This window comes from Agelaius phoeniceus, chromosome 24, assembly GCF_051311805.1.
Source record: "Agelaius phoeniceus isolate bAgePho1 chromosome 24, bAgePho1.hap1, whole genome shotgun sequence".
Lineage (NCBI taxonomy): Eukaryota > Metazoa > Chordata > Aves > Passeriformes > Icteridae > Agelaius > Agelaius phoeniceus.
This window is the reverse complement of record NC_135288.1, coordinates 2,860,452-2,872,872: the sequence shown is the minus strand read 5'-3', so window position 1 is coordinate 2,872,872 and position 12,421 is coordinate 2,860,452. Positions and strand designations below refer to the sequence as shown.

General features: G+C 62.4%; 2 protein-coding genes across 2 annotated transcripts; both read right to left on the bottom strand.

The window, feature by feature from the left end:
- Positions 1 to 144: 144 nt before the first annotated feature.
- Positions 145 to 4,379, bottom strand: TMEM269 (transmembrane protein 269). The gene is made up of 6 exons (XM_077190167.1): positions 4,090 to 4,379; positions 2,701 to 2,848; positions 1,724 to 1,821; positions 1,490 to 1,633; positions 377 to 577; positions 145 to 298 (listed from the first exon to the last, which is right to left on the bottom strand). The coding sequence occupies exons 1-6, from the start codon at positions 4,112 to 4,114 to the stop codon at positions 189 to 191; spliced, it is 726 nt and encodes a 241-aa protein (XP_077046282.1). The 5' UTR covers positions 4,115 to 4,379; the 3' UTR covers positions 145 to 188.
- Positions 4,380 to 6,858: 2,479 nt separating this feature from the next.
- CELA3B (chymotrypsin like elastase 3B) lies at positions 6,859 to 11,168 on the bottom strand. The gene is made up of 8 exons (XM_054647865.2): positions 11,126 to 11,168; positions 10,963 to 11,039; positions 10,667 to 10,764; positions 9,320 to 9,454; positions 9,105 to 9,241; positions 7,978 to 8,123; positions 7,750 to 7,902; positions 6,859 to 6,927 (listed from the first exon to the last, which is right to left on the bottom strand). The coding sequence occupies exons 1-8, from the start codon at positions 11,166 to 11,168 to the stop codon at positions 6,910 to 6,912; spliced, it is 807 nt and encodes a 268-aa protein (XP_054503840.1). The 3' UTR covers positions 6,859 to 6,909.
- Between the last annotated feature and the right edge of the window lie 1,253 nt (positions 11,169 to 12,421).

The following is a 12,421-nucleotide window of genomic DNA, read 5'->3' as shown; positions in this document are numbered from 1 at the left end:
CCACAAAGGACAGGGATTTTGGGGCTTCCCTGCAGCTGAGCCTTGCTCTGTTTTTACCTTAGCAGCTCCTTCTGCCACCCGGATTCAGGTGGGAAGCACAAAGGGAGGAAGCAGCACCCGAAGCAAGGACGAGGAGGACAAGGATGAGGATGAGGATGAGGAGGGCTTTACTAGGCTCGAGGGAGGGCTCAGGCCTTGCAGCTCCAGAGGGCGAAGGGGAAGACGATGTAGGACGTGGCCCAGGCCAGGCAATAAACCGCAGCCACCGCCGTCGGTGCCAGCAGCACAGCCACCACCCCTGTGAGCGGGACAATCCTTGGCCATCTGCTCTCCCTGCCCTGCACCACCATCCCGAGAGGCTCATCCCCGTCCTTACCTCCAGCATAAACCAGTTTTTTCCAGAGCTGTGACTCCAGCACCCGGTCGTGGGGGTAGCAGCCGCAGTCGGCCATGAACAGGGTCATGGCGGCCGCGGCCACGCGCAGCAGGGCCACGTGGCCCCCGCTGAGCAGGAAGGTGCTGGCCAGCAGCGCCGAGGCGTAGGGGCAGGGCAGCCCTCGGTAGGTGAAGGGGATCCCTGTGGGGTGTCAGCAGTTCAGTGTTGTTGTTGTTGTTGTAGTGTGTTTTTATACTTTGTAATACTCTGTAATAGTTTTGGTTTTGTACCCCCGTATTTTTTCCCAAACGGTTTACCCCAGATTGTACCCCCTCCTTTTACCTGTGTAATCCCTTTCCTTTGCTGAGATCATCCCCAAATCCCCACCCTGGCTCTCTGTCAATCACTCAGCATCCCATCCCCTCCATCTAGAACTCTCAGTCCAGGATGTCAAGTGATTATCCAGAGGCCAGGGCTCAGCCCCCCAAGTGTTTCTCCATACACAGTCCTAAATGTCCATTTCTCAGTGTCCATACCTTAATTTTTCTTATTGGTTAGTAAAATGTTATCTATTTAGCTTTCCACCTCCCTTTAAATGTACCCTTGGCACCTCTCCCGTGGCTCTCAGCAGGAGGCCCCTGAGGTTGTAGGGGCTCCCTTGGATTAACCCCTGCTAAAAGTCCACCCCTTCATCTTCATGTTCCAGCATCTCCTCTGCTGCAGGCGATCAGCCTGGCTGCCTTTGGTACCCTCAGGGATTAGCCTGGCTGCCTTTGGTACCCTCAGGGATCAGCCTGGCTGCCTTTGGTACCCTCAGGGATCAGCCTGGCTGCCTTTGGTACCCTCAGGGATCAGCCTGGCTGCCTTTGGTACCCTCAGGGATCAGCCTGGCTGCCTTTGGTACCCTCAGGGTTCAGCCTGGCTGCCTTTGGTACCCTCAGGGATCAGCCTGGCTGCCTTCTGTCCTTCTGTACCCCTGGGGATGGGGATCAGCCTGGCTGCCCTCTGCAGCCCTGGGGCTGGCCGGGGTCCCCTCAGTGGCACTCAGAGAAACCAGAACACAATGTGGGGGCTAAAACCCCAAGCCCCCCACCCCCCCAGGGGCTCACTCACCGCTGGAGAAGAAGCAGAGGCGGGCAAAGACAGCCAGCACATAGGCCAGGCTCAGCAGCCCCCCCAGCACGCCCTGGGGCTGCAGCAGCAGCGCCGTGCCCAGCCCGAACGTGGTGAAATCAGCAAAGTCATCCAGCTTGGCACCTGTGGGGGCAGCGAGGGGCAGGTGCCAGGTGGGCACCGGGCACAGGGGACGCCCCTGGGGTCAGCCCTGGCCCGGGGGGATGCACTCACCCAGTGCCGAGCAGGCGTCGAGCTGCCGGGCCACGGCCCCATCAGCCAGATCCAGCAGGAAGCCCAGGAGCAGCAGCCAGCAGGAGTACTGGTATTGCCTGGGGGGGACACCCCACTTCTCAGCCCCTGCTCCCCTCTTTTTCACCCCATTTCCCCCTTGTTTACCCCATCTGTTGGGGGTGGAGGTAAGCCCAGCCACCAGGTTGGCCGCAGAGAGAGCAAAACCGGGGTGATCTCCACTTCCCATCCTATCTTTGCCCTATTTTCCCTTTTTTCCAGCAGAAGCGGGGTGATTCCCACTTTGCAACCTGCTTTTTCTTTTCTTTTTACCCCCTTTCCCCCTCCCACCCATTTACTTTGATCCTGAGATTGGCTATGGAGGGAGCAGATCCAGGGTGACCCCACTTCCCAACTATTTTTCACCACATTTACACCTTTTTCACCCTATTTCCTCCTTTTTCATCACATTTCCCCCATTTTCCAGAAAAGCTGGGGTGACCCCTACTTCCCCACCCTCTTTTTCACCCCTTTTCAGTTCATTTCCTCCATTTTCCCCCCTCATCTATTGATGCTGCTGAGACTAAAGGTGAGGAGAGAGCAAAACCAGTGTCCCCCACTTTGCACCCCCTTTTTCTCCCCATTCCCCTGTTTTTCCAGCAAAACCAGGCTGGCCCCCACTTTTCTACCCGATTTTCACCCTATTTCCACCTTTCCAGCAAACCAGGGCAAACCACACTTTTCTACCACCTTTGCCCCTCCCATTTCCCCCTTTTCCCAGAAAAACCAAGGTGACCCCCATTTCTGTGCCTCTTTTTCACCACATTTCTTTTTTTTATCCCATTTTTTCCCCACCTACTGAAGCTGCAGAGGCAGGAGAGGAGCCTGCCCGCCAGCTTGGCCTCAAGGGGAGCACGGCCAGGGTAACCCCCCCATTCCCCAGCCCCGTTTTCCCCTCCGTTTTTCCCAGTTTTCCCCACCTGTTGACGCTGCAGAGGATGGAGGAGAGCCCCGCCAGCAGGTTGGCCACGGAGATCCCGTTGGCCGCATTTTTCCGGAGGAATTCCAGCGCCCGGCCCCGTCCCGCCTGCTCGCTCAGCACCAGCTTCTTGGTGGACTGGAAAATACCTACAAAGCCCCCAGCGTGTTCCGACCACGGAGGGGCTGCAGCCCCCCCAAAAACATAGCAGGGTTGGTGCAGGGATTCCCCCTCCTCAAACCAAAATCCCCCAAAATCTGTTTAGGAAGCAGCAGGGGATTGATTTGTGCAAGCTCTGCTGCTGAGCTCCCCACCGGCGGCCAAAAAAAAAATGGAATAAAAGAGGCCAAAAAAGCAAAGAAATGAATAAAAGAACCGTAAAATATAATAAAATAAAGACAAAATTAAGCCAAACCCAAGCTTAGACTAAAAGCCAACCCCGGTTTAAGCTCTATGGATCTTATATACCTATCGGGCTAAGCTTTAGGGAAAGAATTTAAGGGTCCTGTCCTTTGCCCCCCGCCTTTGCCGTGTCCCAAAGCCAGGCAGATCCTTCATCTGAAAGAAAACAGGACGTCAGAGCAAGACAAACCCCCCCGAGCCCCCTCAGAGCCCCCCCGAGCCGCTGCATCGCCGGAATGCCACCAGGAACAGCTCCCCAGGTGGGAAAAACCAGGAAGAGCCGCGGGAGAGGAGCCCGGGAGGTGTCGGGGGTCGGCGGCTCCGAGTCGGGAGCGACCTTTGGACACCGCGCCCGGAGCCGCCGGCTCGGGCTGAGCCGGGAAAATCCCCCCTGAGCCCCGCACGGCCGCTCTGCTGCCACCGGGGATTTTTGGGGCCGTGCCGGGTGCTGCTCCCCACCTTTATCCCTCAATTCGGGGTGAGTTTGGGATGTTGGAGAAGTGAAATTTTGGGGATTTGCCGTCCCTTTCCCAGCGGCAAGGCAGGCTCGGGGCCCCGGGAATGTTCCGGAGCTGTCGCAGCACCGGCTCCAGGCACCTGCGAGCGTCACAGAGCCGGGCACAGCCGGGGGCCCCGAGCTCGCCCGGTCCTGGCGTTTCTCACCCCAAAATCCAAGCTGGATTGGGATGGGAGGGAATTCCTTAACCCTGCGCCGCTCCCGCTGCTTTTATCACTGCTTTGGGGGGGAAGCAAGGTGGTTTTGGTTCTTCCCAGGTGCGTTAGGAGGGGGTTGTGCCCCCAAGGCGCAGGGAAAAGGGGTTCAGCCACAGCAAATGCAAAGTTAACCTATTTTGGGGGGGCAATGCATGTATTTTACGGTTTTCTGCCCCGATAAGCCTAATTTCTCTACTAACCCCCGCCAAATGATGATTTTTAGGGATGGGGGACACCTCGCGAAGGGGCCGAGCGGCATCCAGGTGACACTTACCGACCGGCGGTGACACCATCCACATGGCGGCGGCGGCTGTGGCAGCAGCGACAGTGACGCCCCGGCCAGGGGAAACTGAGGCAGGGGCCGCTCCGTGGGGCTCCGCGCGGTGCCGCGTTATATAAGGAAAAGCCTCTCGGGCTGAGTCACCCGGCGGGGGTGGGTCCGGCCAGAGGCCACGGACACGGACACGGGGGGTTCGCAGCCGCTTGGCACCACCGGCGAGGGAGGAGCTGCCCCGGGGGGCCGGGGGGCCATGCCAGGCTCGCGGTGCCCCTGCCAGCCTCCCGGCGCCCCTGCCAGCCTCCCGGTGCCCACGCCAGGCTCACAGCACCGGTGCCAGGCTCGCAGTGCTTGTGCCAAGCCTGCAGTGCCCGTGCCAGGCTCGCAGCGCCCGTGCCAGGCTCGCAGCACCCACAACAGCAGGACCAGGCTGGCAGCACCCATGGGGCACTGATAGCACCTGTATCACACTCACAGCTCGGGTGTCTCGCTGATAACACCTGCACGGGCTCACGGCACCCTTGTCACTCTGGTGACACCTGGCTCAGTGTCACAGCACTGATTCCAGGCTCACTCCTCGCCTTCTGCAGGTGTGGACCACCTGTGCCATGCCCACAGCACCTCTGCCAGCTTTGTAGCCCCTTTGGCAGGCTCACACCACCCACACCCAGCTCATGGCACCCATCCCACACCCCCAGCACCCATCCCACACTCCAGCACCCATCCCGCACTCATGGAGCACATGCCAGGCTCTCAGGGCCCATCCCAGGATTGCACCATCCGTGCCGGGCTCACAGCACCCATATCCTGCTCACAACACCCATGCCAGGCTCACGGCACCCATATCCTGCTCACAACTCCCATGCCAGGCTCACAGCACCCATATCCTGCTCACAACACCCATGCCAGGCTCACAGCACCCATATCCTGCTCACAACTCCCATGCCAGGCTCACAGCACCCATATCCTGCTCACAACACCCATGCCAGGCTCACAGCACCCATATCCTGCTCACAACTCCCATGCCAGGCTCACAGCACCCATATCCTGCTCACAACACCCATGCCAGGCTCACAGTACTCACACCATGCTTTGTATTGCCCATACCATGCCCACAGCACCCACCCCACACTCACAGCACCCACGCCAGGCTCACAGCACCCATGCCAGGCTCACAGCACCCATCCCTCTCTCACAGGACCTCTGCCAGGTGTGCAATTTGTGCCACACTTGTAGCACCCACGGCAGCCTCACAACACCCACACCAGTCCCAGGACACCCACACCAGTCCCAGACACCCACACCAGTCCCAGGACACCCACACCAGTCCCAAACACCCACACCAGTCCCAAACACCCACACCAGTCCCACAGCCCCACACCAGTCCCATGACACCCACACCAGTCCCAGGACACCCACACCAGTCCCAAACACCCACACCAATCCCAAACACCCACACCAGTCCCACAGCCCCACACCAGTCCCACAGCCCCACACCAGCCCCCTGGCACTGCCACGCTCCTGTCCCTGCACCCCACTGCCAGCACAGGGTGATTGCACCCAAAAGGTGCCACCACCCAGTGCCATCCCACCAACAATTCCCACCAGTGGCACGGGGCGGGGGCGGGTTCAGCTGGTGCCCCCCACCCTCACCCCTTGCACTGGGTCCCCTTTTCCACCACCCTGGGCCTGTGCCAGGTGACCCCAACTTGTGCAAGGGTGTCACGAGCTGGGGGAGCTGGGCCTCCCCCTGCCCTGGAGCAAAGGGCCGGCGATAGCGAGGGGCTGCCGGGGCGGGCGACGCCGGGGCCACCGGCGGGAGAGCAAAGGTCCCCGAGGACACGGTGACAAGGAGCCCATAAAACTTATACAGCCCTGCAGCTGGAATTTTCCACCCAGATCCCAGCGGGAATCGGGGGGTGCTGCAGAGCCCCAGGGTGGGGGGATGGCTCTGGGGTGCCCCTTTGGGGGGTCCCGGGGTGCCGGTGGCAGCGGGGGTGCCATGAAAGGGCTCTTTGTTCACGGTCACGCGCCGGTGCCGGCGGTTGCGAGGCGACGGCCGGGCCAGGAGGGCCACGGCCATGGGCACCCGGCCCTGGGGCACCCCGAGGGGGCTGTGCCACTGCCAAGGGGGGGCCCAGCCCCGTGGGGGGACAGGATGGCACTGGGTGCCCCGTGGGGGACATCCCGGTGTCCTCAGGGCACCCAGAGCCACCGTGCCAATGTGTCCTGGGGTGCCTTTGGCAGCAGGTGCCCATGGTACAGGGCACTTTGGGGTGGCTGGAGCTGGGTCACCTGAGTGCCATCCCTGTGGCACCTGGGTACCCATCCCTGTGGGATCTGAGTGTCTGAGGTGCCATCTCCACGGTGTCTGGGCACCTCTCAGTGTCTGTTCCCATGGTGTCTGAGTATCTCTGGGTGCCCATCCCTGTGGGATCTGGGTGTCTGAGGGTGCCATCTCCACAGCATCTGGGCACCTGTGGGTGGCTGGGCACCTCTCAGGGTCTGCCCCCATTGTTGGGGAGTATCTCTGGCTGCCCATCCCTGTGGCACTGGGGTGTCTGAGGTGCCCATCCCTGTGGCACTGGGGTGTCTCTGGGTGCCCATCCCTGTGGCACTGGGGTGTCTCTGGGTGTCCATGTCCATGGCATTGGGCACATCAGGGTGCTCCCAGTACTGCCTGCTGGTAATGGGGCAGCCCCTGCTGCCCGCAGACCCCTGCCCAGCACAAGGACCACAAGGACACACTGGTGCCAGCAGTTGGTTTATTTGCCTGGTGTCAGGGCAGGGGGGTCGATGACAAGGACACTGCCATGCTCAGTTGTTTTTCATGGTCTGGAAGGGAGAAGTTTCTAAGACAGGAGGACAGTACCCCAACACCCTGACACCCCAACACTGCAATGACCCAAAACCCCAGCACCCCATCACCTCAGCACCATGGCATCCCAACACCCCAGGAGCCTGGCACACCAGTGCCCAGCACCTCACACCCCAATTCCCTGGCTCCCCACAACCTAGAGCCCTGGTACCCCATTGTCCTGACACCCCAATTCCCTGGCACTCCAGAACCCAGCACCCTGGTACCCCAGCACCCCAGAGCTCTGGCAAATCTTTGTCCTGGCACCCCAGGGACCCAGTGCCATGGTAACTTGGCTTCCCAGCAATTCAGAGCCCTTTTTCCTCAGCTCCATGACACCCAAGCACCCCAATGCCGTGGCACTTTGTCACCCCACTGGCCTGGTACCCAGCAGCCTGGTACCCTGGCACTCCAGCATCCCAGCACCCCAGAGCACCCTGGCACTGTGGCACTGACACCTGGTACCCCAGCACCCTGGCACCCTGACAGTCCCATCCCCTGGTACCCCAGCATCAGAGCACCCCAACAATCTGGTACACCAATACCCTGGCGCCATGGCAGCCCAACAGCCTGGCCCCTTTTCCCCCTGGTGCCCTGGCGCCTCAGCACCCCAAAGCCCTGGCACCCCATTGCCCTGGCACCCCAATTCCCTGCTGCCCCAGAACCCAGCACCCTGGTACTGGCATCCCAATTCCCCAGCACCATAGTACCCAAGTTCCCTGGCATCCTGACACCGTGATATCCCAATTCTCTGGCACCCTTGCACCCTGGCAGCCCAGGATGCCATTCCCTGTGCCCACCTCTGCAATCCAGTCCTCGAAGGCGGACACGCGGGTGAACACCGTGGGTTTCTTGGCAGCGTTGCAGCCCAGAGCTGACACGAAGCTGGCAATGCCGTGCACCTCCCAGGTGCCATCCTCAGCCTGGCAGTTCAGGGGTCCCCCGGAGTCGCCCTGAGGGTGGGGTGAGGCAGGGTCAGCACCAGAGGGGGCCCGGGGTGTGCCCCCTCCCCCTGGAGCGGTACCCACGTTGCATCCGGACTTCTCGGCGCCGCCGGCACAGATCATGGTTTTGCGGATGGCCAGGGCTCCCCACCAGTCGGGCTGGGTGCAGTGCTCATAGTCCACCACGGGCAGCTCTGCCTGCTGCAGCCGGTCCGGCAGAGACCCCCCAGCTGTGGGATCAGAGCACCCGGGCTGTGCACATGGCCTTCCATCCATCCATCCAACATCCATCCATCCAACATCCATCCATCCAACATCCATCCAACATCCATCCATCCATCCATTGAACATCCATCCTCCATCCAACATCCATCCATCCATCCATGGGTTCCATCCATCCATCCATCCATTGAACATCCATCCATCCAACATCCGTCCAACATCCATCCATCCATCCATGGATTCCATCCATCCCCCATCCATCCATCCATCCATGGATTCCATCCATCCATCCATCCATTGAACATCCATCCATCATCCACCATCCATCCAATATCCATCCATCCATCCATGGATTCCATCCATCCATCCATCCATCCATTGAACATCCATCCATCCACCATCCGTCCAACATCCATCCATCCATCCATCCATGGATTCCATCCATCCCCCATCCATCCATCCATCCATCCATCCATCCATCCATCCATCCATCCATCCATCCATCCTCCACCATCCATCCATCCATCCATCCATCCATCCATCCATCCATCCATCCCTCCATCCCTCTCTCCACCTTGCCATTCATCTCCCCATCTGTTCTCCATCCTTCCACCCAACCCTCCCTTACCTCCCCATCTCACCATGCTTTCAACCATCTCCCCGTCCCATCCATCCCCCAATCTATCAACCCTTCTATTCATCCCCTGTGTCCCACAGCCCTCCACCAATCCATCATCCATCCGTCCATCCATCCATCCATCCATCCATCCATCCATCCATCCATCCATCCATCCATCCATCCAAGCAATTCTCATCCATCCCTCATCCCTCCATCTCCCCAGCCATTCCCCATTTGTCCATCCCGCATCCCTCCCTCCTTCCCAACCATTTCCCCATCTATCCCTCCAACCCTTCACCATCCCTCTGTCCATCCCTCCTCCCTCCATCTCCCATCCCTGCCGGCTGTCTGTCTGTCTGTCCGTACGCACTGGTGAGCAGTCCCCAGCCGCTGAGCACGCAGGGGTACCCGTTGGGCAGCACGGAGCCGGCGGGCGGCAGCCGCCCCACCTGCACCTGCTCCGAGAGCACGGCCGGGCGCTGCAGCTTCATCAGGGCGATGTCATTGCTGCGGGGGGACACGGCTCAGAGGGGCGGCCGGGGGGGCACGGCATCCCCAGTCCCCCCCCCCGGGGACCCCGCTCACCCGCAGGCCGCGCAGAAGCTGAGCCACTTGGGGTGCACGAAGATGTCGTCGGAGTTCACGGGGATGCGCTGCTCGGAGCCCTCCCCGGCGCTCATGTCGTACTCGCCCAGCACCACCTGGTACGTGCGGGATTTGCTGCCGGGAAAGGGGGGGGGGGGTCAGCGGGTGCGGCCCTCCCTCGGCATCCCTCCCGCACCCGGGAGCCTTTCACGCACCCAGAGCTCTGCCCTGCACCCTGAATCCCCTCCCTGCACCACCGCATGCACCAAATCTGCACCCAAACTCGCCTCTCTGCTCCCTGAACCCCATCTCCTCTGCACCCTGAGCCTCTTCCTGCACCAAACACCAGCCCTGCACCTCCCCGTGCACCCACCCTGTGCCCAAACTCCCCTCCCTGCCCTCTGAGCCCCCTCCCTGCCGCCATCCCTGCACCCACTTTGCACTTCTCACCCCATCCATGCACTCCATGCATGTGCCAACCCCTCCCTGCACTGGCAATGCCCTCCCTGCTCCCAGAACCCCGTCTTGCACTCAGGACTCCCTCCCTGCGCCCCACTGCAACCCTCCTGTACTCAGGACCCCCCTGTACCCCCATGAACCCTCTCCATGCACCCATCCCTGCACCCCACATCCCCTCCTGCACCCATCCCTGCACCCCACATCCCCTCCTGCACCCATCCCTGCGCCCCACATCCCCTCCTGTACCCATCCCCGCACCTCACATCCCCTCCTGCTCCCATCCCTGCACCCCACATCCCCTCCTGCTCCCACCCCTGTGCCTTGCACTCCTCCTGCCGCCCTTCTGCTCTCCCTTCAGCTCAGACTCCCACTACAGCCTCCTCTCCAACCTGCACCCTGCACCCCTCCTGTACCCTGCACCCCTCCCTGCACTCTGGTGCCCTTCTGCACCCTTCCCGCACCATCCCTGCACCCCACACCCACCCCCGTACCCAACACCCACTTCTGCACCCCAACACCCAACTCAGCACCCCGCGTCTCTTCCACGCACCTCTCTGCGCTCCTCCCTCCCTGCAGCCCCATCCCACAGCCCCATCCCACAGCCCCATCCCACAGCCCCATCCCGCAACTCTAATCCCGGTGCCCCCATCCCGGTGCCCCTATCCGCAGCCCCATCCCGGTACCGCTGTCCCGGTGCCCCCGTCCCGCAGCCTTCATCACCATCCTGGTGCCCCCATTCCCAGAGCCCCGTCCCGGTGCCCCATCCCCGCAGCCCCCATCCCCATCCCACAACTCCAATCCCTGCGCTCCCATCCCGCAGCCCCATCCCGGTGCCCCCATCCCAGTGCCCGGTCCCGGTGCCCCCATTCCCGGTGCCGGTGCCCTCACGAGATGCAGTGCGCGGCCGTCATCACCCAGTTGGCCGCGATCAAGGTGCCCCCGCAGGTGTGGCGGAAGGTCCCGTCCCGCTCGTACTGCAGCGAGATCTGGGGGGGGGGGGGGGGAGACATCACTGGGTGCCACCGTGCCCCACACGGGTCCCCCTGTCCCGCTGTCCCCCTGTCTGTCCCGCTGTCCCCCTGTCCCCCCCGTCCCTCCGTCCCTCCGTCCCCCCGTCCCGCTGTCTCTCTGTCCCCCCCCGTCCCGCTGTCCCCGGTGCCCCTGTCTGTCCCTCTGTCCCTCACCTGCCAGGGCCAGCTGTAGGGCTCCGCATCCTGCCCGTTGACCACGCGGGACTCGGGCAGCACCGCGGCGCGGGCACCTGCGGGACACGGTGGCACCGTCACCCCCGGGCCCCCCGCACCCAGGCGAGCCTGGGGACACGGCGGGGCTCAGGGGACACCTCACCGCCGGCCACCAGCAGCAGGACAAGGCTCAGCACGGCAGCCATGGCTCCAGTGTGGCTGTCCCGGGTCACCCGCCGGCCTTAAATCCCCGCGGGCACCGGGAGCCCCCAAGGGCACCCCTGGGAATGGGCACCCGGTGCCCAGCTGGGTCTTGGAGGGGGTTTAAACATTAACCTTGGCCTTGGGGGGACGTGGCACTGGTACCCGGCCAGCGGCGACCCTACAGATCCCAAACCCCCTGTCCCTGCTGCTGCCACTGCCCCCGCACCCCCTGTGTAGCCCCAGAGTGCCCCGTGCCCACCCCAGCCCCTCTGCTCCCCCAGTGCCCCCCCCCAGTCCCTCTGACTGCTCCCCCAGCGCCCCCCTTAGCCCCAGTGACCCACCCCGTGCCCCCCACAGTCCCCTCTGTGCCTCCCAGAGCCCCCAGGACCCCCCTGCACCCTCACAGTCACCACAACCACCCCGTGCCCCCCTGGTCCCCCCATAGTCCCCGTGCCCCTGGTGGCCCCTCCAGCCCTCCCCACCCCCTGGGCCCTACAACCACTCCAGTCCCCCCCTATTCCCTGTGCCTTTGGGGTGCCCATATGGCTCCCATACCCTTCATGGGCTCAGTGCCCCACACATCTTCCCCTCCTGGACACCCAGAGCCCCTACAACCATCCCGGGTGCCCTCCACAGTCCCCATATGGCCCCCATAGCCCCCATGCACTATATGGCCCCATATATCCCTCCTCCCCGACCCCAAAGCACTTCCATCTACCCCATATGGCCCCCACAGCCCCCCAGTCACCTCTACTGTCCCTTGCAGCCAGCCTCGTGCCCCCCATGTTCCCATACAGCCCCTATGGCCCCCATATACCCCCCCTCCCATAGTCCCTGTGCCCCCCCTGTGCCCTGTGCCCCTGGCAGCCCAGCCTGACCCCCCTGGCCCCCCCCTCGCCGAGCCCTCACAATCACCCCCAGACCCTTCAAACCCCCGTGCCCCCCAACACCTGCCCTGCTTCTTGTGTTCCCCATGTGCCCCAGTGACTCCCATGTGCCCCAATGACTCCCTGCACCCCTACAGCCCCCCCATATCACTTTATGTCCCTGGTGTCCCCAACAGACCCTAAAAACCTCAGTGTCCCCATAGCCCCGAGACCCTGGTACCCCCATAGCCCCTATAGCCCCCCCCGTGCTCCCATAGCCCCTATAGCCCCACTGGTACCCCCATAGTGCCCTCTCTGCACTCCTGGCACCCCCACAGCCCCTATAGCTCCCCCCTGTGCCCCCATAGCCCCTATAGCCCCCCCTGGTA

Bases quoted from the DNA above. Each gene is read 5' to 3' on its own strand.
- TMEM269 (XM_077190167.1), bottom strand. From the start codon at position 4,114: ATGTGGATGGTGTCACCGCCGGTCG. The intron at 2,849-4,089 runs GTAAGTGTCACC...GGGGCTTTGTAG, and splicing joins GATGGTGTCACCGCCGGTCG to GTATTTTCCAGTCCACCAAG. The intron at 578-1,489 runs GTGAGTGAGCCC...GACACCCCACAG, and splicing joins CCTCTGCTTCTTCTCCAGCG to GGATCCCCTTCACCTACCGA.
- CELA3B (XM_054647865.2), bottom strand. From the start codon at position 11,168: ATGGCTGCCGTGCTGAGCCTTGTCCTGCTGCTGGTGGCCGGCG. The intron at 11,040-11,125 runs GTGAGGTGTCCC...CGTGTCCCGCAG, and splicing joins CCTGCTGCTGGTGGCCGGCG to GTGCCCGCGCCGCGGTGCTG. The intron at 9,242-9,319 runs GTGAGCGGGGTC...GTCCCCCCGCAG, and splicing joins AGCTTCTGCGCGGCCTGCGG to CAATGACATCGCCCTGATGA.